This window comes from Numida meleagris, chromosome 1, assembly GCF_002078875.1.
Source record: "Numida meleagris isolate 19003 breed g44 Domestic line chromosome 1, NumMel1.0, whole genome shotgun sequence".
Taxonomy (NCBI): Eukaryota; Metazoa; Chordata; class Aves; order Galliformes; family Numididae; genus Numida; species Numida meleagris.
Genome location: NC_034409.1, coordinates 101,014,784 through 101,042,538, shown reverse-complemented (window position 1 = coordinate 101,042,538; position 27,755 = coordinate 101,014,784). Strand labels below are relative to the sequence as shown.

The window sequence follows — 27,755 nt, the reverse complement described above, 5'->3', positions numbered from 1 at the left end:
TCAGTGTTTGTAAACATATGTACAAAGTTTACGGGACAAATCAATATGTACGGATAGAATTCATACATTTAATGCTTTGAACAGTTATTACCCTCACTAATGTAACTGATGGCTTATTTACAAGCTCAAATACTGTCGGAGTTCTATGTTTAGGAAGCTATTCTTTTCTTATGATGCTAAAAAAAATATTTTCAAAAATTTTAAAAGTAACAAGAGACTCGTAAAGACCTCGGGTACCTCTCAAAAAGCATAAGTATGCCAGGTAAGTGACTAATTCTCATCATACCGTAGAACAAAGGCCCAGTTTAGTAACACAAAGTAGGCAACTGTTAATGAGGTATGTCCTCAGTTCACCCCATTTATCACCATGAAGATAAGAGCTACAGTGCACTCTAATTAAAGGTGAAGCCAGTAGCTCGACACTTTCCAGAAGATGACCCTGTTTCAGTTTCCTGTATTCTTGCCAAAGTATTTGGGTTGAAATGTTCAGTGTTGAATAGTAGCCTGAGAAGAGTTTCATTTTATTTATTTATTCTGAACTACGGAGACTGTCCAACCATTTCTGAGGGGGAGATTAATTTGCAACCATTTTATGCAGAAACTTGCAGCTTCTCTGCCCAAAGTGAAGGGCTGCAAGCTTTCTTGTTTGTGAAGGATATTCTTTTGTCTATGTGAAGGAGGAAAAAAGAAAGGAAGAACAATTTCAGTATGCAGTGCAGGAGTTAAATTCTGCACAGTCAGTACCTCTCAGAGGTGCTGCAGCTCAGGGCTTTTTGGTGTGTCAGGGCCTTCCCTCAGCCTCAGCAGGCTGCCCATTAACAGATGGATCCACAGTGCCTCACCTCCAGCTCTGCTGATTCCCGCCTTGTGCTCAATTCACGGTACATGAGAGGATGGTAGGCAGGAGAGAAAAGAGGAGAGGACAGAGACTATATCATGTTTAGGCATGGAAGCCAGGTACCAGGTAAAGCACAATAAACTCCCTGGCCTGCTCCAGGCACATTCACATTGCCAGCTGTAGGATTTCTGTAGTTTAATGTACTGTGACCACATTGCTCTGACAGTATGCAATTGAAGCTGGGTGTTCTTACATATCTCATTGCAGGGGCCACTGCAGGAGCTGAAAAACACGCGTAGGAAAGACAAAGAGTTCTTTCTGAGACTGGGTCTGATGTTGTTGTCGCAAGAAAGATGCTACACCCACAAAAAATGCGTTAAGTGAATGTCATAAGTAGCAGAGAGTCTCATAGGTGACGAAGCTGAACATACAGAAGCATCCTTATTGACGGTGCCTGTTATTATATCATTGATTATATGTTAATGTGGGATTTCTGTCAGAATGGTTGTGCAGGAGAAGGATTTGTATAGAGAGTGATGTACTGTCAGTAGGAAGACTGTTGCAGAGTGGTACCAGAAGGTGTTAAGAAACTTGAATTCCACCCTACAAGACTAACTCCTTCCTATCACTGAGATTTGGGTATTTTTGGTGGTGCTACAAAATGTTGAGCACTCTGAAGAATAAGCTTTCAGATTGCTAATTTGTGCCCAGATACTACTCATATCTTACACTGAACACAGTCTCCATGCTGTAAAGTTACTCAGACATACTTGGTTTAGTGAGCATGGTGGTGATGTGGTGATGGCTGGACTGGATGATCTTGAAGGTCTTTTCCAACCTTTGTGATTCTACGATTCTACCTTTCAGAACAGTCTTTCAGCTTTTGTTATTCACACATGGTTGTTTAGTACAAATTCCAGCGGCTTATAATGAAACTTGTTTTTCACTAACAGGACTTTGTTCCTTTGTTTCACAAACGTGCTGCAGTTAAGTAATTTCTTGCAGTGTTACAACTATGACCTCTCTTGGGACAATAAATGCAAAAAATTCTTCCTACAACCTTTAAGCATAAAAATTGTCTCAGGTAAGGTTGCTATAGTGGGTCTGACGTCTAATCTCAGTTATGTTATACTAGGCATGTGTTGAGGTTCATTAACATGTTGGCTGTGCTTCTCAGATATGAAGTGTGACCTGGTGCCATTCATTATATTACAGTGAATGCAAGCATAATGATAACACTGTGTATAAAGGCACCCAAAACCAACATCATCTTCATATTTCCTGAAGACTCTCATCGTCGGTCTATTAAGATTTTGGCAAAGTCAAAGGTAGTAGTCCTCACTGGCACAGTAGCTGAACATTCATTAAACGTTTAGGTTATGACGCTTCCAGATAATTTGTTCAATAGGTTAGAAGTGATGCGCTGTTTATTTTTGTTACTCTGTCAGAGAAACACGTGTCTAAAATAACAATTATTTTGCTCTGCATCAGCATTTGGCTTAAATAAAAAAAAAGGTGCCATCTCTTCAGAGCATGTATTTACATAACACTGTATCAGATTGAAACTTGACATGTACCTACTGCCATTCCACTGCATGTCAGTGCAGAATAAAAGTAGCATTATCTGGCTCATAATGTATCACCAAAGGAAAGTGTTTTTACCTACCAGAAAAAAATAGGCCCAAATTGTGCGCATAAAATACATCAGTAATTAGACTTGCCTTCTGTATAAAAATTTGAATTATGTTCTTGCAGGAATGTATTTGTGAATGCAGCAGTGCAGCACAGCAATAGTAAATATCAACAAGGAAAAGGATGCTCCAAAAGTAATACCTCCTATTTTATTATGTTGGCCCACAATATCAGAGGTGAATGTTGGTGGTATGGCAGTAGAGATTGAACCTTCCCACGTATATTCCATTACATTTTGCTGCCATGTGACAGATGGCAGCAGAGGGGCAGTCTGACGGAATGGTATCTGACATGGAAGTGGAAGTGAAGCAAAGGTGTGGAATTGAATTCCTCCATGTGGAAAAAGTTACACCTATTGGCATTCATCAACGCTTCCTGAACATTTATGGAGACCAAAGAGTGGATGTGAGTACAGTGAGGCGGTGTGTGGGGTGTTTCAACTGTGGCAGCAGTGACGTGAAAGATAAGCCATGTTCCAGACAGCCATGCATAGCTGTCCCACCACAAAATGAAGAGCATCTCAGTGAGCTCATCCATGTGAACTGGTGGATTACAAGCAGAGGACTGCATACAGAGCTGAGCATCAGCTTCAGTGTGTTGGAAAAGATGATAGCACTGTTGGAATATCACAAAGTTTGGGCCAGGTCCCACGAAGGCTCACACAGGAGCAGAAAGAACGCTGCATGCAAATTTGCCAGGACCTATTGAGCCAATACAGGGCTAAAGGTGTCAGTTTCCTGGATTGCATCATTACTGGTGACAAGATGAGGTGTCACTGCTACGAGCCGAAGTCAAAACGGCAGTCCATGGAGTGACATGTGAATTCCTTATTCAAGACAAAGTTCAAGATGCAGCCCTCAGTGGGTAAAGTGATGTGTACTGTCTTCTGAGACAGGACATCCTTTTGGATTTCCTGGATCCCAGTCAAACAATCAACTTTGACCACTACATCATGTCACTGACTAAGCTGAAGGCTCAAATTTCGAATCAGGTCAGAGAAGACAACCTTTCTTGTGCAATATAATAACTCCAGGCCCCATACCAATTTGTAGACCTTGGAGTACTTTTTCAATCTCGGCTGCACTGTCTTAACATACCCACTGTGTAGTATGGATTTGGTGCCTTCTGACTTCATTTGTTCACGCTGATGAAAGACAGACTGTGTGGGCAACATTTTCCTCCCAGCAGTGCTACCAGAGCAGCTATGAAACAATGGGTCACCTCCACTGGTGCAGATTTTTATAAGCACGACACTCAGGCTCTTGTTTACCTCCAATGAAAATGCATAGCTAATGGTGATTACTGTGTTGAGGAACAGTGTTTTGTAGCTGAGAATTTGTTCTGTCAAATAGTGTTATTGTGCTCTTTGTATCTCTTGAAGTTTCTATGGAAATAAATAGGAGGCATTACTTCCAAAGAAATCTACTTATTGACTCTCATCATGCATGAGTAAGTCTTCTTGTTGGCCTTTTCTTCAAATAGTAGCTGCATTTGAATGATATTGGTCAATGTGTACACATTAGGGGAAGACAGAGGAAGAAGAGAAATGCTCGCTTCATTCTCTTTCCCACCTCCCCTCCGGTGGGAATTCATGCTCCTAGTCATCATCAGTTCAAATGAGATAACAATTCTCTTTTCACATCTCCTGTAGCTCCATCCTTAGATGAGGAACTCAGCATCACTGGGAGCTGGGCTGTGAGAAACCCGTATTTCTGGTCTTCTCCGGCCTTATTGCATACTTCTAGTCAGGTAGCTACTTTCATAATCTCAGATACAGCTAGACTGTGAGTGCTGCCTTTATCTTCTTCCTCTTGGCCTCACTCCCAAAACACATAAAAACAATGTATCATAAAGTTTATATAAGGCAAATAGATTTTTGCTGATTTTCTGCTTTTTTCCAGCCTGTACTGTAGGTATTGTTATTGTTTTTACTGTTGTCATGGATATTACTGTGGATATCAGAATATGGTATTCTGCCATCAGTATTCCTTCTTTTGTCACCTTTCAACTAGTATACAGTAGTTATACCAAAACAAAAAACCTGGAGTATGTAGAAAACTTTTAGTTATTGCATAATAGTAAAATATGTCTCTTCAGCCACACAAGCTATTTGAGTGCATCCAATTTATTTCTCTGCAGTGGCTGTAATGGGTGGTCTTTGCCCTTATTAAAGCACTCGTGGTCTAACTCTGGATATATGACTAACCATCTCATGGGTGAGGCTGAAGACTGTGAATATTAAGTTCAGGCTTGAGCTCCCTGCAACTTTGGTACCCATTCAGTTTTTTACCTCTTGGACAGTAAATTGGCTGCGAGATAAACCAGTGTGCGTGTAGAAATTAAAGTTAAAGCTGATGTTCAGAGAGAGAGCAAAGTGTGTTGTCTGCAATCTATTATTGTTAGCCAGAGGCTAGAGAAGGTAGGAATCACTGAATTACAGTAAAGGTTGCTGTTATATAGAACCTAATCTAGCACTGGAATGAGCTCCTCTGAGCATTCAGGATTTTTGCAAGTTGCATTGTGTGCTGCTTTGTGTTCACACTGTTTTGTGTTCTGTAGTATAAATACCCAATACCACATACATTTAAAAATAATAAATTAAAAAAAACAGAAAAACTAAAACCCTAACAAAAAATTCCCACGAAATATGACACTGTACATTGGAGAGACTACTGGAAAACATTATTCAGATTGTTTGATATACTGTAGAGGGTACCTGCACAAGTAGTGCGACATAGCTTTTGTGTTCATTTAGAAAGATAATGTTACACCTTTCTAAACAGTTGCAGAATATCTTTGTGAGGTATTAATTTTTATTGCTGAAGATGATTTGGAAAACAATGAGAACTAAATTTGTGACATATAAATAAGTACAGTTCACTTTAGTCTTCATCAGGTATAAGTCAGCTCAGTTTGATGATGCATCAGCTGATGGCACTGCTTCCTTACTGTATGCAGTGGTATAAACTGTTGCACCTCTTTTATCCTCAAGCAGAGATACCTCATTTCAAGTGGTATGCTTTGTGCTGCTGTTGGAAATTTAAGAACAAATAATGCATTTCATTTTACTTTGACTGTGACTTCCAGCTGTTAAACTCTGTTACGAGACGTTGTTTCATTTAATTTATTCATTTTGTTTCTATAGGGCACTTGCTCGGGCTTTCCCATGACGACTCCAAATTTTGTGAGGAGAACTTTGGCTCCATGGAAGATAAACGCCTCATGTCCTCCATCCTGACTAGCATTGATGCTTCCAAGCCTTGGTCCAAATGCACATCAGCAACTATAACAGAATTTTTTGATGATGGTCATGGTATGTATTATCACACCTTGCATCAATTACGTGTCATTTTTTTCTGTGGTCCATTTTTTGAATATTTTATATAAGTTTTTTCATTCTTTGCTTGTCCTGAGGCTATCTTGAAAGTGCTTGCACAACAAGGCAAAGATCTAAAAGCCTGGCAAAGATCTAAAAGCCTCATCCCCACTTCGCATGGTTCAAATGTAAGAGAAAATAGAGTTAATGGAGTGCGTATTGGTAATAATTTGATTTGAGACATGGAGAGTTTCAGGTTTCAGTTACAAAATTAGTCTTGTCTTTGCATAAGCCACAGGTAATAGCTCAGAGAATACTTTTAACAGAGGACAAAAGGAAATTCCTTTTCCTCGCAGAAATTAAAATGGTTAATATGGTCTACTTAGGGTTACGCTACAGATATGAGCAGAGTGTATGTGCTCTTACCATTAACAGCATTTATTATGTTTATAAAGCCATTATATTTATTTTGTTTATGTAGGGGTGCTGTAAACAAGTATTAAGACCCTCTCTTTGTATGATAAAAGACTGCTTCTGCTCCAGGAGCTTACCCTCCAAGTCATGTAACTAATATTTGATAAATAAGTCATTGACTGTTCGGAGAATAAGTACAAAACATTCATTTTTTCCAAGAAGTAGTAATATAAAGTATAGTCTGAACTCCTAAATGAATTTTAAAGTTTTCATTGTGCTTCCAAAGCAACTGCAGTTCTTAAGCCATTCAAATTCCAAAATGCTGAGATAAAAATGACATAATTGAGTGAATGGATCAAGTTGTTATGGTAACTGAAATAGTTATGGATAAAAAGTATGATATGTCTGCTGAATGTAAAGTTTTTTGCTTTTAAGTATTTTGTTGGCTAATTTCAATACTCTCTGAAATATTTTCTCCTGTTTTCTCCTATCTGGAGAATGACTTCATTTTTTTTCTCTCAATTTTATTTGATTCATTAATCTATGCAGTCCTATTTTACGGTCCATAATGCTCTGGCATTGACATAATATTACCAAGTTAGTTTCCACATGTGAAGAGACCTTTCCTTTTTGAGCTTCGTTGCATTCGCTCCCTTTTGTCTCACCTGGGAGTTTCACAGTATGTATTCACAGGGGTAAAAAAGTGTGACCCCTTAGAGAGTGCAGCCATCTCAGAACCACAGATCTTCTGTTCCTTTCTTCTCCAAACTGAAATGTTGTATTCTTTTTTTCCCTTTTTTGGTGAGCTGGATTTTTCTCTATACTATGCATCTATAGCCAGCTACTTCCTCCAACAATAATGAAAGACAGCATTTCTCCCATCCACCTCAACTTTGACTTGGTTATACTATAGAATGCTTGAAATTCAGAGCCTTATGCGTGGTTGGATCCCAGTCTCAACAAGGAAGTAAGGGGGCTGTAACAATCTATCCTACAAATATAAGAATGTAATTTTGTCCTTTTTTTTTCAGTAGAAGAGGGTAGGAGCTTCAAATCCTTCAGAGCTGCATTGGGGTCACCTTGTTCAGCATGTGTTGACTTCCTATACAAGAAGTTTAGCAGTCCTCCATTTCTGATACTTGTCACAAAGTCATGTATTCTGTGCTGCAGAAGAGGTGCTTAGGATCTGTCAGCTTGCTAACAAACTGGTTAGGGTATATTGCTATTTCTGACACTCATGAGTGGTTACCACTCAAGCATGTAGTCCCAAAGACTTATTAATGGGATGAAATAATTCACGGAAAATGTGAGCCTCTTGTCTTATCTGTGCATTAGTTTTATTACTGATGTTATTGGTACACTTTTAAAAATACATTGTTTAGGAAATGTGTTCTCTTGATAGATTAGGCCCTCATAGACCTTGTCTAAATTACAGTGTTTCTTTTCTGTTGAAGTTTATCAATTTCTTAAGTCAAAGATTTGTCTTGACAGAACACAAATACTATCTATGACTTAGGGATTATGGCCAATGATTTAAACTGCAGTTTCTTGAAATTATTGTGCTAAAAGTACATGTTTTATTTTAGGAATGGAATTCCTTCTGGTTTTATTTTCTATCCACTGAATGAATCCATAGCCATAATTCCCATTTGTAATGTACAATGCATGTACCAAAGCCTAGAGAACCCTAGTAGAGCATGATGACACCTTTCAGACTGCTTTGGACTGATAATAAGACGGTGCAAATGGGCCATATTTCAATGTTTCTTTCAGAATGAGCATGTGTCTGCTTTTTGAGTTGTTCATTTTTTTTCCTTAGCTGTGGACGATATACTGCCATGCGGTTACAGTGCTTTCCCTCCCTTTTTGATTTTGAGAAGGTGCTCTCCTGCCATCTTCCCACTGAAGGAGGAAAGTCGTACATCTTTCAAGTGTTGCTAGCAGAGAAAAATAAATTTAACCATTCAGGTGTAATTTTGAGTGGTGCCACAGACATAATGTAGGCAAAGAAGGCACAAAATAGCAGATGCAATAGAAGAATGAGAGAATACAGACCTTCATATACCAGGCTTTCTTTTAAGATGTTTTGACAGGATTTTGTATAGTCACAGGAAGCTTTTTCTTTCATACAAAGCATAAGCATTCTGCACAGTGCTTTTGGTTTGAATGGGCATGAGCAAATGAACTGTGCTTTGTGACAAACCAGACATGGCAGTATTGGTGTGAGGAAGCAGATAAATGAAGTATTTCATATGCTGCTCCTTATGGCTAAGTGTAATGAAACGTGAATGTCCAGAAACCTGGATCTGTGAGCACTATTCTGGTATAAAACAGTCAATATTTTTTCAAATCTTTAAATAAGTTTTCCATGTAGATATAGATATTTACCTGTACTGCTGCAACAGCAAAAATTGCAGGATCACAGAATGGCTTAGATTGGAAGGGACCTTAAAGATCATCTATTTCCAACTCCCCTGCTGTGGGCAGGGTTGCTCCCTGCTGGATCAAGTCGCTCAGTGCCCAATCCAACAAGGCCTTGAAAGCCTCCATAATCTTAACTCTCATTTTGAAATTGCCTTTTGTCAGATGCTGAGGTTCCTGTTTTATACATTTGGAAAGTGATGCTGGAATGTGGACTCATCATATAAAAAGTTGGCATTTACTATGTAGGTAGCTGTGCTTAAAGTAGGTGTTTAATTTCTATCATAGCAAGGAAGGATCTAATTAATGGCATCAGTGATTTGACTCACCCCTTCAGTTGTATTAGTGGTACTGAATTACACCACAAGCTCGTTTGTTTGTACTAAGTAGTGAAACATATGACTGCTGACTGAATGGCAGACACCAGCATTACATCCAGTTATGGTCAGCTAAATAAATTTCAGTAGAAATGCCTCATCCAAGGTCAACCAGGAGGTCTGGGAATGATCAAGGTGCTGATTCCCAGTCTCCTGAGGCCCACTCAAGACCTGTAGTCATCATTGTCATCATATCACCATTTATTTTACATGCATGAGATGACTCCAGACAGCAGTTTGACATTTAGGAAGAAAATGCTCAATTAGTGTCCAGAAGACAGTGACATTTATTACTATCTGCTTTTAGCCAACCCTTTGTAAGGTACTAATTGCCTTTATTGTCATGCCAACCACTAGACCGTGGTATTATTGCTTACAGTTTATTGTGTTTAGTCTGACTACTTGGTGTTCTTTGTAACCTGAAAAAAAGACTATTTCTGTTTTAATTAATTTATATGCTGGTTATCTGCTTCCTGCACAGATTTTGTTCTGCCTTCCAAGGCTATATTGCACATAACACTGAGGAGAGAGAACATGAATGAGGTGGCTTGATTAACATTGTCATCAGTCAGGAATGTTGCATTAGTCCAGGGCATCCAGATGTTCTTTGGTACTCAGGACAAAAAGTGGGAATGCATGCTCTGTATGCTGTAATGCAGTGAATTGCTCTTCATTGCTTTTACATAATGTATTTTTGACAGCAACTACTGGCAGTGGTTACATTTTCAGAAACTCCAGGAAAAGAAGAAAAACATCTGTGCTTCCTCACTCTTCACCATGTCTTTAACATTTTACTATATAAAAGAATTTGAATGCTAGAATACCATTAATTTGCTATTTCATGGTACCTAGATCATCAGTTAGCATTGGCACATCTTGTCTTTATTAAAGATGTCAGTGTAATCCAGATCAAAAATAAGGCTAAGGTAAATAAATCATGGTCAGCAAAGGACAAACAGAAGGACAAGTTTAACAACAGGATAGTTTTTTGGTAGTAAGTGATGATGCAGAAAGAATTTTTGGCTGATTTGAATAATTGGTCTTAGTCTCAAAAGTAAAAAGGAATAATTGCAATTCTGGAGGGAAAACACAAGCCATAGTGTCATGGGGGTATTTGATTTGATTTTAATCCATTTTGCTTAAATAGTGAAATTCTTAGAGACCATTTTTTTACCCATGATTCAACTGAAGAATACCAGTATAGGTTGTAAAGTGATGTAAAATGTGATAAGTTATTTTGGCCAAGGATAAGTGAAGTTTGTCAAGACCATGTACCCCTTCCATGGGGTGTAAAATAGGTTACGCTCAATAAATAGTTCTGCATGTCAACAGTCAAATTTTTCAATAGTAAACAAAATCTGTTAGTAGATCCTCTAGAAGCAAAAAGAGAATTCTCTTTTTTAGAGTGTGACAGACAAATTTTAACTTCTGCAATATATATTAGCACACATATTCAGTTCTGTAATTTATGTTTATTCTACTTTTTTCTTGTCTTTCTGGGGTGGTTTTCTTGTGGATTTTTGTATAAAATTTATAGCCCCCTTCAAACTAATTCCAGAAGCAGCCAAGTATCATTCTTTACAAGGGAAGCCCAGTCTAGATTTACCACCACCATTAGATTTGATATTCATTTTATATTTTTCCTTTGATCTGTTTCTTTGTGTGTGTGTGGTTTTTGGAGGGGAAGGCATTTATTTATGTATTTGTTTTTAAGTGCTTCATGGTCTGCATTTTGTAATTTTTCAGACTTCGCTTTAGAAGCATTACCATTTGTGATGTTCTGGCTCAAAATTCAAATGAGAGCTTTGCTTACTTTACCAGGACTCCTCTTGATCATTTCGTAAAACACAAAATGATAGAGTGGAATGTGTTCTTAGTCAATTCAAATAAAGGAAAATAGAATGGAAGACCAAAGGGGCCTGAATAAAGCTTATTTACACTTACTTTCTTGGATTGAAAATAGCTTGACACCTGGTATGCTGCGAGGAGAGACCTCGGTTGCAGTAATATGACCTCATACAAAGCCTAATGACACCTCAGAGAGCATTTCCACTGACATCAGTGTCCTTCGAATGAGGTTCGCTGTCATTATCGGTCTCCCTAATTTGTATGACAGATTGCAGCACTGCAGAAAAAGTAGGTAAGGAGTAATAATAGGTTGGTTTGTTCTTTTAGGTAACTGTTTGCTGGACCAACCAAGAAAGCAGATCCTGGGCCCTGAGGAGCTTCCAGGACAAACCTACGATGCCATTCGTCAGTGCAAATTGGCCTTTGGACCTGAATATACAGTGTGTCCCGGGATGGATGTGTGCTCTCGCTTGTGGTGTGCAGTTGTTCGTCAAGGTCAAATGGTATGTCTGACTAAGAAGCTGCCTGCTGTGGAAGGAACACCATGTGGAAAAGGGAGGATCTGTCTCCAGGGAAAATGTGTTGACAAAACCAAGAAGAAATACTACTCGGTAAGTTCCCTAGGGAACTTAAGAAGGCGTAATCCTCAAAGTAGGAGTGAAAGGCACTTTATTATGAAAGTCAGATTGAAAGCTGCTGTATTTTTTAGCATGTAATTGGAGTGTTACTGGTGAAGGATACAGGAAGAATTCTACTGAGTTTCAGGAAGCCTGTTTTCTTCTTGAATTTTGGAAGGCCGTAGTCCTGGAAAACTGAGAGCATCACTTCAGACTAGAGGACACCCATTCAATAAGGCAGGTCTCAGGATGTGTGGCAATATTGTCAAGGAACTTTTCACAGCTTCCTGACTTCTTGGCAATGGACTCTGAGGCAAATTAGATATGAAAACTTAGTTTATGGCCCTCATCTGAAAGTCTCCAGGGAGCTAACTCTAGTGAAGAGAAAAATTGATGAAGTTCATCCAGGATATAATTTCTAGAGCAGCTAAGTTTGTACCTACAGTGAAGGAGTTCCCTCTGTCAGCTTAATGCTCCTGAAGAGTCCCCGGGCTCATGAGAGTCCACAAGCTTAGAACTGTCAGCTGCACAGTTCAGATGCTTTGAAATTAACTGGGAAGACAATAGCACTGCTCCTTCTGTAATATCTACAGGAGAAATATGGAATTGTAGAGCTTTGTGAAGATATTTACAAAATGCAAGAGTCATTCAAATCAAGCAGCAGCCTTTATAACACTCTTTCTTTATAGACTGGTATATTTCTATGTGCAATATCTGTTAATTGTTGCAATATGCTATAGAGTCAAATTAGGGGAGTTGCAGTCTATATCTGAAAGCTCAATCTCTTGCCAGTGCTCTTGAAATGTTAAGCTGCTGGTTTAGAAGGAGCTGCTTCTTCACTTTCACTGCCCAAATTCTTGATTTATGTGTTCATTTCCTGCCTTTAAAACACTCTGAAATACAGTCTGATCTATTTACAGAGTGAAAAGCAGAAGCAATTGCCTCATCTTAGACTTAGAATACTGTTAATGTAATTTGGGTGTATGGTGAAACTATGGATATTTTGTCATATTTGTAGCATATGTATGAAGTAGGTAGTTGGAAACAAAACTCATCAACATAAGAGATCGTTTTATCTCGTCCTTTGAATTCAGCATTCAAGTATCCTTAAGAATGCTTGTGTATGTTAATTAGATCTCATAATACAGAGCAATACCTACTTAGAATAATAATTGCATTTATTACTCGTAGATAGTCTTATGAATATGTTCTGAAAGCCAGATCCTCTGGAGATGGTTTATGGGGCCTGCTGGTGTCAAATCAGTGCTAAATCAGATGCCATTATTCTGCAGATAAAAGAAATTAATTTCACTGGAAGAAAGAAGACTCCTAACACCTTTTTATCCCTGATTAAATGACCAAGAAAATACCTTCAGCTGGGGAAAACATTAGCAATGTCTTTGAGATTTAGCACCTATTCACACTTGGATGATAATGTCCTTACCTCCCACTGTTCATACGTTTCAGGCATCAAGCCATGGTAACTGGGGGTCCTGGGGACCCTGGGGACAGTGCTCCCGTACGTGTGGTGGAGGCGTTCAGTTTGCTTATCGTCACTGCAATAACCCAGCTCCTAGAAACAACGGCCGGTACTGCACTGGCAAGAGGGCTATCTATCGCTCCTGCAATGTCACACCCTGCCCAGCAAATGGTACGTTAGCTGCTCCAGCCTCTGTGTTCATAGATAGTAAATATTAAACATCTCCTGAGAAAGGAAACATCCAAGATCTGTTGTGGTTTCTCTAAAGGGTGCTTACCAAGGAAGACATTCATCACTAATACAATATGATCATTATTCACTTATCCCCACTCTGACCTCATAAAGAAAGGGCATCAAATGTAAAGAAATTTCAGTCCTGGGAGATGAACCATAATGCTAATTTCAGTCCTTTGTAGCTTATTGTGTCATGGGATGGTTTCCAAGCTCTACAAAAATTGAAGGATTTGAAAGCCTATTCTAAGTAAAGAGGTGAAGTATCGTAACTCAGAAATTATGTTGAAAAGAAATTGGAATAATAGGTGTGCATAATGATATTTGCAGCATGGTCTGAACTAGTCACTAATAATGTGAATCATTCTACAGCTAAATCTTTTCGACAAGAGCAGTGTGAAGCAAGGAATGGCTATCAGTCTGATGCAAAGGGTGTCAAAACTTTTGTTGAATGGGTCCCTAAGTATGCTGGAGTGCTTCCCGGAGATGTTTGCAAGCTCACCTGCCGAGCCAAAGGAACAGGCTATTATGTGGTATTTTCCCAAAAGGTAATGGCATCTCCAGTCATGATTTCACGTTCCGGTTAAGAAGTGTCCTGTATCTTAAAAAATCCTTCCCTACAACAAGGGAGAATGCACTAATCATCTGATTTAAAGATTTAACTGTGTGTTTAGATGTAGTGGTTACATCCAGTGGTTATACATTAGGAGCAGAACTCTAAGATTAGACAAGTTTTTCCACACCTCATTATCCTAGTCCATAAAAATACAGGCCTGCAAGTGCACTCTGCAGTAGTTTCTTTTCAGTTGTGGATAAAGGACTTCTGCCTGGAGACTCATCTGTGAGTCTGGGGTCTTCTGGATGAGAGAGTACCACAAGTAAAGTATAATTTTTGTCCTGAAGGAAGTCTAGAGTAACTCATACAAAACCAATTAATAAAAACTAATTTGCTAATTAGTATAGATGTGACTTGTTGTCAGTTTGTTATACCAGATATAGTTTGAACTGAAATATCTCCCACACTTAGGCTTGCAGTTTTCTACCGCTAACTGTTATGAAAATATATGCATTAATAAAGTGAACTGAAATGCTCAGGTGAGAGGCGATCTACAAGTACTGTTATTATTAGCAAGATATGACGTCATCATTAAAGTCAGGGTCACTGTAGTGCTTTACTGGCACTGCTTTCAGCCCTTTGCTAAATTTCACCTGCTGTAGCACTGGGAATGTTAGAAACTCCATCTGGGTTGTCAGGATAGTAACTCTGTTCTGCATGGGTGACATAAATAAGGTTTTTTGCCAGTCAGATTCACAAAAGCAATATCTTTTTCCTGTGGTGATTTTAACTAACAGATATTTTAATTACCTAGGTAACTGATGGTACTGAATGTCGGCCATACAGTAATTCAGTCTGTGTCCGAGGAAAATGCATCCGAACTGGTTGTGATGGCATCATTGGTTCAAAGCTCCAGTATGATAAATGTGGGGTGTGTGGAGGAGACAATTCAAGCTGCACAAAAGTCATGGGAACCTTCACCAAAAAGAGGTATTAATTTTGAGTATTAGCAAACGTATCTTGTTGTGCAAATAGTAGCTCTACTTGTGTGCTTCTGCTCTTTGCCAGTCTTGCTGCGCCAGATGGCCTGTGGTTTTTAGAGGAGAGAGGGAAGGGAAGACAGTCATTAATCAGAAAGTTATTGGTGTCAGAGGTGTATCCAGGTATATCTGAAACTCAGATTTTCCCAGGTGATGCTGTGTTGGCAAGGTGCGTGCTGGGAATGGGTTTGATATCATCTAACTTCAAACGACAACGAGGACGTCCCATTTAATTTAGTAGCATAGATTCCATGCATAGTTAGTGAAGAGAAGCAGATAGCATTAGAGCACAGCTGTAAAAGTAATCCTCAGTAGCTGAGAGGGATTATACACTAAAAATGCCTTTTCACACTGCTGAGTATACATGGAGCTGAGGTGACCAGGCAAGATGTCAGGAGTACACACAGGCTTATACGTGACATTTTCTATATCCCTTAGTGTTCACTGGGATAATATTGATCTCCAGGTGGACAAATATTTTTTTAAGTTAAAATATTTATAGCAGTCATCCATAAGCCATTTTTCTGTCAGAGTTCAGCTTTTAAGTATGATACAACTTAATACAAGTAAAACAAAAGCAACTTCCCCCATGGTTTTTCCTGACTATACAAAGCAGAAGCAAGCTTTGTACCAAGATTATTGATGTCAAGTAAGTCTGCCTTCTGTCTGCATTCTTACTTCCCTTAAGGTTCGTATAAGAATTAGGATGTTTTAACCACTGTTTATATAGATTCCAAGGTCTCACTGGACTCCTGTAGCGACCTACTCTTAGAAACTTTCAGTTGAACATTTATACTCAGCACGCAACATCTTTTAGAATGTACACAAAATGTATTTTGTTTTATGTCTTACAAATTCTTACACAGCGTATGAAATGCCACTAGAATTTGAAATCTGACTCCCAAAAGGACCTTTTATTTCTATACTATATTTTGACACACTGAGAAGTAGTAGTCAAAAATATCTTCAAAAGTGAATTTGTTCTAAAAATAACCATAACTAATCCTCTTCCTGGTAAACTAGTGAATACTTACCCAACGATGCTGGAACACCTCTTCCAAAAAGAATGACTTTCCATCCAGTTTGTTACTTATATAAACCGAATCTTTTCTAATTTGTAAATATTGAATGAAAATTCTGAAATGCCTAAACAAAGAAGACTGTGTGACACACGCTTCATGTGCTTCAGTAGTAACCCTTATGTTGCAGTCCAGGTTCCGGCAAAAATACTAAAGAGACTCTGTGAATTTTAATGAGGCCAGATTTGTAGTGTAGATATACTTGGGAACAGTGAGATTCCACTGTAATTTTTCTGTGAATCATAGAATCACCAAGGTTGGAAAAGACCTACAAGATGAAGGTACCATCTTATTCCTCAAATCATGGCTTTAACTGAAACAAGACCAGATGGAGAGTAAAATACTAATTTGACCTTGCTGCATTCAAAGAGTTGTCTCACTTGTAACTTACGGCTTGATTATTACTTTCTAAGTGTGTTCTAACTTGATTTGGTTGGGTTTCATTTATTTTTATGGGGAAACTGATATAATTCGTTTGTGCAAGTAATTGATTTTAAAAAGAAACCCTACATTAACATACTAACATCTTAATTGTCTGTAAATTATTTTTGCATATAAAAAGGCAGTGGCTATAAGAATATTATCTTTCTCCACTGAAAAAGAGCAGCTCCCACCTTGCTGCCCACTATAAACCAAACTGTATCAATCTGAACATTAAGTGTGCAAGGAAGCTATTAAATGTACAAGAGGTGTTTTCCATTAAAAACAATTGCCATCACCACATTTGCTTGTACTTTTTTCTCTTAAAATGATCAAAAAGACCCCAATCTTTTGGAAAACTCTTTCCTAAGAACTTTTTAAAAGGGCTGTAAAGTTAAATAGTCAGAAGTTGAGAAATAGGAGAATTAAAGCTGCGCATGCTTCTTTTTGCGCATGGACTGTTACAGAGAATGTTGCATTCTGTAGTAGTTCTTTTAATTTTGGAACAAATGATTTTGTAACTTTAACAACGTGTTTTAACAGAGCTGTTTTGGCAACTGTTAAGTACAAGTATTTCTGCAGTGCTGCGGAGCAGAGTCACGCAGCCTGTTATTTGCACAATATTCCTTCAGGTTTATAGCGGTTATAAATTAACGGAGTTTTAGTAGTTGTCCCGTAACCTCTTGAAACAGCATGGGAATAGCACAAGCATTTAATCTGTAGTCTCTGCAGTCTCTGCTTGTGCAATCGAAATGTGTGAAATTGGTAGTCTGTTCTTCAAACAATTCCAGGAGACTGTCGCTTTTCTGCATTGTACATGTGTTTTCTCATTTCCTTTCCTCTATCCGTTTCAGCACCAGGCACTTAAGATACGAGGTACTTGCAGAATGGTTTTGTCACAGATTTAGAAATGAAAATAAATGTTTCCAAAATCCAGCTGGTAGCCTACAGCTATGTATAGTATTCAGCCTTTTTTTCTGTGTATCACTATGGTTAAAACAAATTACATACTTGAGATAGTAAAAGCTCTGGTACACTTGCAGGTTTTGAATGCTTGTCACTTTCAGTCACTTTCAGTAGAAAAGTGAAATATCTCTTCCTAAGTTTGCATTAAAGCATTTCATAAGTATCTACTAAGAGAAGTCTGTGTTGCAAATTAAGCATTTGAGTGCACCTTCTATTAGACACTGAACAATTAATCTTCAGCTTTATGAATTTCAAAGTAAACAATTTTTTCTCAGTGATCAAGATTATTTTTAAATGTTCCCAAGGTACCTCCATACAGCTGTTGCTCTCCCCGTGCTTTCCTTAATCATTACAGCAAAGACAGCAAGAAACAGCTGTAACCAATGCATATCTCATTATCTTTCCTTGGCACAGAAAACGTGCATCGTGTTTCATATCTCCCACCCTTTGCTGAAGTATATAAACTATCTGTTATTTTTCATTCCTCTTGTATCTGACTCATGTAAAATCATTCTTGAAGCTGAAGATTAAGCAATTTGTATTAAGCGCAGTAGAAATTTCTTCAAGAACATAGCGTTACAAAAGACAATTAATGGAACCTGATGAAATTAATCTTAGATGTGCCTCAAGCCAGGTGGATTCAGGGCCTGAACAAAAATGAAGCAAGATGCATCTTACCAGTGACTTCATTAGGCTTTGCAGTAAGACTTGAGGTTTGAGCTACTGAATACTTTTTTTTTTCCCTCATGCAGTAAGGGCTACACAGATATAGTGAAAATCCCGGAAGGAGCAACTCACATCAAAGTTCGGCAATTCAAGACTAAGGACCAGAGCAGGTTTACTGCCTACCTGGCCCTGAAAAAGAAAAATGGTGAGTACCTTGTCAATGGAAAATATATGATCTCCACTTCAGAAACAATCATCGATATCAATGGGACTGTCATGAACTATAGTGGCTGGAGTCACAAAGATGATTTCTTGCATGCAATGGGACACTCTGCCACGAAGGAGGTTCTTATTGTGCAAATACTTGCAACTGACCCAACTCAACCAGTGGACGTCCGTTATAGTTTCTTTGTGCCAAAGAAGCAAGGGCAAATGACTAACTCTGTCACCGGCAGTGGCAGCAGCAGCAAAGTAACTCTACAGCTCACGCAACCCCGGTGGGTGACGGGGCCATGGCTTTCTTGTTCTCGAACGTGTGACACGGGATGGCACACCAGAACTGTCCAGTGCAAAGACGGGCATGGAAAACTAGCTAAAGGATGTCTTCTCTCTCAGAGACCATCAGCATTTAAACAGTGCTTGCTGAAAAAGTGTTAACCTGTGGTTGTGATCTTCTTCAAAAGAGGTTTGATGAAGCCATTGTTGACATACTGGTATTAGGTCTGCCCAGACAGAGAGAAGCAAAGGCTTCAGTGTATTTACATAAAGTCTCAAATTATGGGCAGAATCTGCCTATTTGGACCAAATGAAGATGTGCACTGCTCTGAAAAATAGTAGGGTGATCTTGATCTGTTAAAAAAAAAAAAAGAAACATTAAGGTTGTTATAAGCCCTCTGTGTCTGCAAAAATATAAAATAGAATAATGAAAAAGAAGAAAAACTAGCAAATGGAGGATCCTGGGATATTTGAAGGTTACAGAATCATCTCCCCTTTTTCACCTACCTCTAATACAGTATGTCCTTAGAAAATGTCACACGTACCCATGATACCATGGAAGCTTATTTTATGCTATTTTGTAAATATATTTGATTTGGTATGTCACTTTATATCACTTGGTTCTACTAAAAAAAAATCAAAAGACAAGCTATATAAGCAAAGTGATTGACCAAAGTACGTCTGCAGCCCTCGTGGACTTGGTCCAGTCTTCAGAAATGGCTGCAGATGTTTTACTGGAAAATGAAGAGCTTGCTGCTGGTTTTAAAAAGTAATTTGATTTTGACAAAGGGAAATGCATGTTTGTTCCAGGGATTTCCTGATAGCAGATCATAATTCTATGACAAACACTGCGTTTCCACCAAGAAATTCTCAGAGGAGCATTGCGAGAGTTTGTAGACCAGGGATCCCCACAGGTACATGGCTCAAATACCAGCACCATCAGCAGCTCCTTACCATGAGTATGTCAGACATGCATAGGAGGATTTGTCTGCCAGAAAGGATTTATGTACCTTTCGCTTGGTAAACCCTCCACTAGTTCCAGCTGTGTCACAGCATGGGGTCCTTGTTGTTGCTGAACAATAGCTGCTAGCTCCTTCTCTCCAAGAAACGTAGGCATACTGTATTTTGTAGAAACTAGTTAGAGAACCAAAAATTACAGGTAAGATAAACAAGTGTCTTCTAACTCAGATATTCTGAGGCTACGTTCAACTGCTTTCTCTGTTATTTTCTCTATGGCTTCCACCTTGAATCTAACAATGTGTAATGTACCTACATCTTTTGAAGAGGCTATAAAGGTCAAAAAACACAGCAAGCAGTTAATATTTTATCACTGTTTTGTCCAACATGTCTAACTCTGGTATTCATCTTACCAGCAAAAGTTTGTAACTGTTTGTCTTTTTTGTTTGATTTTTTGTTTGTTTGACTTTCATGTTTTGTATATCTACCACATTTGAGAGGAAGAGGTGTCAGTAGGAAGTCAAACCACATCGGGATGTGGAGGGTTTGCCCAACATCAAGAAGACTGTTTCCACAGTACAGGCAGAAGCTAGTAATAATTTCCCTTGTCAGCAGCTTCTGAATCCCATTATTACTATCTGGTGAAAGTTAGTGACTGAGGAAGGGCATTTCACCATATGCAGGTAACAGGTGGGGAGGCCTGACACCAACACTGTTAGGATTGCTTCCTTTTGTATCAGCAGGTTTTGAATTATACCCTAGAATGACGGGCACAAGGTGGTAGAACTCCATCCATCTTTTATTTCTCGGTTTGTCCATACAGGAGAGTATGAGTGCAGGAAGATTTTCAGACACAGCTGTGAGTCAGTGGTACTCAGCAGTACACTTCCCCAGGCTCCTCAGAAAATCGCAGTCGTGAAATCAGTAAAGAAATTTTGTTTGTGTTGCAAGAAGGGCAGGTCTCACTCCAGGCTGACATAAACATGTTTTTGCAATTCTAGTGTGTTTGTTTGAATTCTAGAAAGCATGTGATGATTTTAAAACAGCACAGAGTTGCTACATCTATGAGTTGAAACCTGGAGAACTATCTGTTTTTGTACTCTATTCTAAGTAAACACTAATAGGGACAGGGCCTCCTCTTTAAAAGTGAGTTACAGAGGAATGTTATTAGTCATCTTCAGCTTTCGAGAATGGTGTGACCTTCTAGTAAAAGTGCAAAACATGGATCTTGAGGAAAACTGACTACTTAATAACTGCTGCCACCCTAAGAACTTAAATCAAGGCTCTGAATATTTGCAGAGTTCTGGAAATGCTTATGCCTTCTCTACCTTATACCATAAGGTCGTGTTTGTAGTGTCTTATTTTCCTTTCAAGTAAACTGATTTTTATATTTATATGTGTGTAAATACATGTTCTAGAACTCTTAAGAAAGGTCATAACAAGTAGAAACCATCATGAGTGGAAAGATAAGGAGCATAGATTTGACATTTGTCTAGGCCTACAGCTGCTGAATTAATTGGCATTTATTTTTCCTGTATTATATCAGAATAGAGACAGAATGTGCAAGTATTTGTGTTTGCATTATAGAAATAATTTATTATGTAGTCAACAAAATGAGTAAGGCTTTTGGATGTTATTCAGACTCCAGGAGAATAATACCATAAATGGGTATAAATCTAAATCTTCTGTCGATCAAGACTATCTTTTTCATAGAAAGAGTCTATTTATAAAAAGTAAATAAATATGAGAGCAAACCACTATACTGATTTTTTCCATTTTCACCAGTGTAGTAGTGAAGGAAATGTGCAAAAAGAAGTTACCTTTATGTAAAATCATCGAATCATAGAATTGTTTGAGTTGGAAGGGACCTTTAAGTGTCATCTGGTCCTATTCCCCTGCAATGAACTGGGGTATCTACAGCTACATCAGGTTGCTCAGAGTCCCGTGCAGCCTAGTGGAAAGGGAACGGACCAAGGAAGCCATCCTAAAAGTGTAAGGTGAACTAGGGCAGCCTGCTATACCCAACGTTTGCTTTTTAGCTGATCTTTGTAATCAAACTCCAGTTCCCAAGCCTGGCTTTTTTCATTTATACCTATTTCATGTAACTGATGAATGAAAAATTGGTGCAAGGTATGTGAATTTGTCAGTGCAACTTGTGTTCCAAACTAAATTCCTTGTTGGTCATACTCTTACATCATTGCTTACATTACTACTGAGTCTTGCCAAACAAGATTCATTAAATGCTTCTAATGGATAGAGGCAATGTCTCAGAAACCCAGAATATAGAAATTAACAAGCTTTAGTGTTAAATTCGCTGTAGGCTTTTTGGGACACATCTCCAGTGCCTTAGATTACAACAGACCCCCTTAGAATCTGTGGGTATTTTGAACATCTGCTTTTCAGATGAGACGATCTAATTAGGAAAAAGCTTATCATCTGCAGTTTGACTATATACATGGAAGTTCAGTTTATCTGCCCTCCTGTGGAAACAGTTTTATCACAAGGGGAGAGGGAATAATCTTGTGGATTAATTACAATTGTAAAAAAAAAAAAAAGAAAAAAAAAGCACAGCACTGAAAAAAAAATAAAATAATTTATTTTTGTTTTTACAACTAGTATGTGAATGGATGTAATGAATTTATTTATTCTTATTTAACAAAAATATCAATTGTGCAAATTCTATATTTAAAATGTTTGCTATCATCTCTGTCTCTCTTTCTTGCTTTCTTTTAATTTATGCTTCAAATATGTGTTGAAAGCGAGTTTACATAATGTATGGCACTGGTTATTTTGTGTTTGTTTTTATTTAGAAAGCTTTCTGCATGGAACAGGAGTATATGTGTATACATGTGCACACACTGTATAGATATATATTCTTTTTCTGCTGCCATCTTTCTTAGAGAAGTTCACGACACCCGATGCTCAAAGCTCCCTGTTACACTTCAGTTCCAAAATTTCTCGGTCATAGAGGTCTGTGGACAAAAAAAACAAAAAACAAAAAGCACACAGCTTCTATAGCGATCATACAACAGACTCGCTTCATAAAGGCGCGTGCAGTTTGTGCTCTGCTCATTAGTAGTTTACCACTCAGGTTGGTAGGAGTCTTACCTTTTGCGCCAATAGGAGCAAGCTTGCAGTAGATGGGAGTCCTCTCTATGTGAATGAAGTTTCTCTGAGTTGTCAGGGTGCCAAGTGAGTATTCTTTCATGCAGCTTCTTATATTTAAGTGAAGTCACTGCAGAGAAATTATTCTGTGTGCCTCTCTCCAAATACAGATTAAATGATGTACGATTTGGTTTATGAAGAGTGAACCATTATAAAAGCTACCTTTTCAGTCCTTTCACCATTTATATACTTATATATCTATTTATTACAGCTATAGAATGTCGAAAGCACAATTTGTAAGGCTTTGCAATGTTTTTCTTTGTTTTACTTTAGCTCTTTGCACCATGTCAGGCAGTGAGACACAAATAGAAGCCAGCCAAGCACACATTCCCAGTATTTCCATGAAAATAACAGTATCTGATTACTTCCAGTTTTTGACGAGTCCAAATTCTGCTTAACTCAAGGGAAATTGTACTGTGCTGTCAGGTAAAATATACAATATAGATAAACCCATACTATCAATTTACTTAACAATGCAAATTTTTTTTTCTAACCATTTCACTGTAAGGGTAGTACTACAGATGGCAAATAATCTATTTCAAACTGTGAAAAGGTATCTTCCTCATCAGTGCCCATATTCACACAAGTTGCATTCCAGCTCATCCTCTATACCCAATGTTTGCCACTGTCCACGCCTACAGAATACCCAGAGCCAACCACGAGGCTTCAGATGAAGTTATGATGGCCAGTGGCTGATGCTTCCTCCATTAAAGCCCACTCCAAAGTGCCAGGAAATGGCAATAAGCCTTGACTCTGATGATCTTTGGGGCAAGCTTTAAACAAGACTTGTACCGTTGAAACTGATACTTGTGGGTTTTCAGCAAAATGTTTAGGTGACTGTTTCTCCTCGTGTTCATGAATGCTGTGCTGTTCTTTGTCACTGAGGAAGACAGAGCCCATGGCAAGAGACAAAGTTATATCCTTCAAGTCTGGGCTGCAGTTTTCAGGAAAAAAAAAGAAAAGAAAAGAACACCAGAGCTACTGATTTTGAGGCCTTTGTTCCTTTTTTTAATGAACTGATTAGTTTTTATAGAGTTGCACCCATACTTGTCATTGGTAACATTTTCAATAGTCTCTCTTTTTTACTGTGGGTACACGGAATGCTAGGTTGTATAGTAAAGCTAGTTCAGCATTCCTGTTTGTAATGACATTGCCAATGCAAATATTTCTGGTTTACTGCATGTATTGTTAATGACTTAAGCTGAAATAAATTTTCAGGTCCTCAGCTGGCATCGCAAGATTGTAGCTCTGGGGTTTACAAGATTGTATTACAAGTGACAGTATTCAGTGATAGCATACAATGTTTGAAAAGCCCCAAACACATTGTTAATGTAGGTGAGTGGTTGGAGAACTTCTCTCCAGATACCCTGTACCAAACGTTTGATAGTGTCTAGCCGCTCTGCATACTGCAGAGTTAGAGATTGAAACCAAAACTCTCAGTGTCGTTTGCCCTGCGATTTGTCTGTAGAGTCTCACAGTAGCTGTAAGGATATTTCAAGCATTTCCATACACATCAGCTAGAATCTTACATAGTCTGTGTTGAAACATAGAGGTGTGCACATAGAACTTAACCGTGCCTACATGGAAAAGTGTATTTTTGTGTGTGTGTTTGTGTATACATGCGTATGTATAAGTGTATCCACATTCATATACACACAATGAGTATTTGGGTCTCCATTAATCCCGTTCACGGGGCAGAACTGGTGTCAGCTATACCTACGTAAATTCAGAGTAACTTCATTGCATCGCTTGCCTTTGCAGGAGCTGCTTCAGACTCATACCACTTTAAGTAACAGCATGATTTCTCTTTTTAAGGTTTAGGAACTGGTTTACACAATTTATCGTATGAACTGTGAAATTTTAAGATAGTTTTATCGTATGAAACATACTCCTTGACAGTCAGGTGTATATGTATTGATAAAATCTCATGAGATAAAGGAAATAATATACTCCAAATAAGTTGGTGACAATGTGTTCCCCTGTATAGCAATAATTAAATTTCACTTCTATTGTCAGGCCATTGTGTAACATCAGATAAGATAAAACAAGAGAGGTAATCTCGGGAAGATGAACAGGATAGCGCAGCTTTCATTTTTTCTTAATTTATTTCATGTGCCTCTTTGTACACTCTCCTGGTGCCACTTTGTGCATTACAGATAACTTGACTGAAATACCAGTACCCTTTGAAAACCAAGATGTGTCACAAGACTTTTTTTTTTTCATTTTTCTATGTCTAATCAAAGAAAATTAACCGTTTCAGAGCACTACTATGTCAGCCAGTTTACACCATAAATAATGTTATGCGAAACATTAATTCATTTGAACTGAATTGTACAAGGTCTACACTGTACTATGACACGTTGAAGGCCAATATTTTGTTTTGTTAACTATTACATATGTATAATTTACCAGTTGTAATCTTAAAACATTTGATTCTGTGATTTCAGTTAAAAGTAATAAACTGTATCATAGGTCCAAACACTTGTTTCTTATGGTATATTTGTGGGCTGCTTTTTGCCATTTGTCTCCCACTAAAAAGTGAGAAGCTAAAAGAGGCTGAGCTGACTGATCCCTAAATTAGGGCATAAATATTATTTCTACATGTAAATGCTGCATTTTGTGCAATATATGGTGGAGTTAAGTTCTGTGGATGTGTTGTTGTGAGTCATTAAATGTATTAGAAAAGTGCAGAAAACAGCACTCAATGCCTTTCCAAAGACTTGGAAAAAATTGATTTGCTGCCATCCAACACAGGTGGCATACAGTAGTGGTCTCCTGACCCTGTACAGAGCCCCCATGAAATCCATGAGACCTGTCCAAAAGCATCATTCAGCAGAATTAGACAGTGGATTAAGATAGCCAGAATTAGATTGATAATTAGCAATATAAACTCATCTAAGAGTAGTAAAAATCTGACAGAGCAGGTGGCAGAAGTGTATGATGTGTGCAACTATGGTCTTGTAGCACACATATCCAAGGAAAGATCAAGGCAATAACTAAGGGGATACGGCTGGTGACATAGAATTGCATACACACGCCTACTGAATTATGGCTCTTAAGATGCACTAGTTGATGGTTGGACTATACAGTCTTGAAGGTCTTCTCCAACCTTAAAGATTCTTTGATTCTATGATTATACCATGACTTTCTAATTGAACTGGATTGTTACGAACTATAATTTTCATGCTGATTTTTTGCATGCCCTTTCTAATTCCATAACACAACGTTGGAGTTTTTCTTGTTCCCTAAAATGATGTGCTCTTTTCAAAAGAGAATGCAAATTCAACTCAAAAGCTAAGTCTTATCACAAGTGCATGTCTGATCTATCGATTGTTGACATTTCTATGAATTTTGGACTTTGTCTTTTTTATTTTTTTTATTTTGCTTTACAAATTGTAAATGACGTTGATTCTTATTTACAGAATCAATTTTTTTCATGCCTAGGAACAGCTTTTTTTCATGGGTTGTTCCTACAGTGGCAGTGAAGTTTTGCATAGTGGTTATACTACAGAACCTAGTAGTATAGAACTTCTATAGTACCTATAGAAATAGGTCCAAAACCTTCAGAAATGTGTCTAATAATATGTTATACTATATAGCAACCTGCTTGAACTGTCTTACAAGACAGCTGTCCTGTTAGTGCTTGGTACAGTATATAGAGTATATATGTGTACATATATATATACACATGCACAAAATATTAGATATTTGTATATATTGTGCATGTATATAAAAATGTTTCAAAAAATCTCATTTATACATTTACACTAGGTGTTTATAAGACTGGTCACTGCCCATCAGAAAGAATACAGTGTTCAACATCAGTGAAGGATGCAGTGAAAACACTGTACAAGCATGTAGTTCTGCTATTTATCCTGCCTAAAGGGCTTCGGAAAATGATTCATCTGCTCCACTCTCTTCTCAGCAATAACCAACGAACATGTTTTCTTCCTTCCCTGCATTTCTCCTCAGCCTGGGTCCCAGGGCAAAGCAAAAATTGCACCCACTCCTCATCTTCCCCTGCCTTCCTGCAGGTAGAAGTATCAGTCGTACAAACTATACCACAACTTTGTCCTCTACTTTTACGTACTTTTTGTCTCTGACAAAAATCCATATCAGAAATACTTCAGTACCTCCTCCGTATTTTTTTTCTGCAAAGCATGCTGCAATGTCCCCAAGTGGTTGTGGCAGGTCTTATCTTCCCAAAATTATGGTTTTAGTTCTCATTTTAGAGTTTGCAGTAGCTCAGAGAAAGCCATTACTGGGAATGGAAATCCATTCCTACACAAATCAAACGCAGCTCTGACAGAAGTATAGACTTCCTCAAACATCCAAGGCTGTCATAATTCCATTACTGTGCAGAGACTGTTCTGTATCAGGAAGATGAACTCATTCTCTCTTAATGCATTTTCCATCTCCTCATAATGTGACATTTCACCTCTTCAGAAACTATACAGAATTACGTACAATGGGGGAGATTTTTATTCCCAAGACTCTGAACTTGTAGACCCAAATCTCATTTTCAGGTTAGGATACAGGATCCATTTGGCCAATTTTAGACTTCCAGCCAAACTGAACCTTTTTTTTTTTTTAAAAAAAAAAAAAGAATAATTTTGGAAACATTGAAATACATGAAATAATTAAAGACAATCTTTGAGTCTTTCCACATTGCTTACACTGTTACCTTGCTCTTCTTATGCTGTGCTCTGCTAATTTGGAAGTAATACATTCATCGTACTGACACCACTCAGCATTCTACATTGACTCAACAAGAGGATTGAAGAGAAAATATGTGGGAAAAAATATTTAATAAAATCACAGGAAAATGATTATTTTCCATGCTTCCAGGAGCAGGGCAGCAATCTCTTTGGTTTTCTTTGATTATTCTGAGAGAAAATACAATTAAAGGAAAATGCATATATATTTCCTTAAGCAGCTGCTTGATAAAGGTCTGTTTTAGCAACCATGTAACTAAATAATTAGTTCATTAAAATGGCCATTGTGTCCATTGATGCAGTAGTCTCACTACTCCAAATGTTGCAGTTTGGTTCACTGATGTTTCTTTACTGTATTTGGCCTTGCTGTTTCTCTTTCCCAGCAAGACTTTACCTAAAGGACCTGCACCTACAGAACTAAAACCATACCCTCTGATTGCAGCAGCCCAAGTTCTGCTGCCC

At 38.1% G+C, this 27,755-nt stretch overlaps 1 protein-coding gene across 1 annotated transcript in view; it reads left to right on the top strand.

Annotated features, from left to right (window-relative positions):
- Positions 1 to 25,057, top strand: part of ADAMTS5 (ADAM metallopeptidase with thrombospondin type 1 motif 5) — a gene marked incomplete at its 5' end in the record, with an annotated part of 46,904 nt that extends 21,847 nt beyond the window's left edge. Inside the window, 6 exons of the mRNA XM_021398976.1 lie at positions 5,676 to 5,843; positions 11,234 to 11,517; positions 12,991 to 13,174; positions 13,607 to 13,782; positions 14,605 to 14,780; positions 18,048 to 25,057. Of these exons, the coding sequence (XP_021254651.1) occupies positions 5,676 to 5,843; positions 11,234 to 11,517; positions 12,991 to 13,174; positions 13,607 to 13,782; positions 14,605 to 14,780; positions 18,048 to 18,618 (1,559 nt within the window). The remainder of the gene's footprint in view (positions 1 to 5,675; positions 5,844 to 11,233; positions 11,518 to 12,990; positions 13,175 to 13,606; positions 13,783 to 14,604; positions 14,781 to 18,047) is intronic.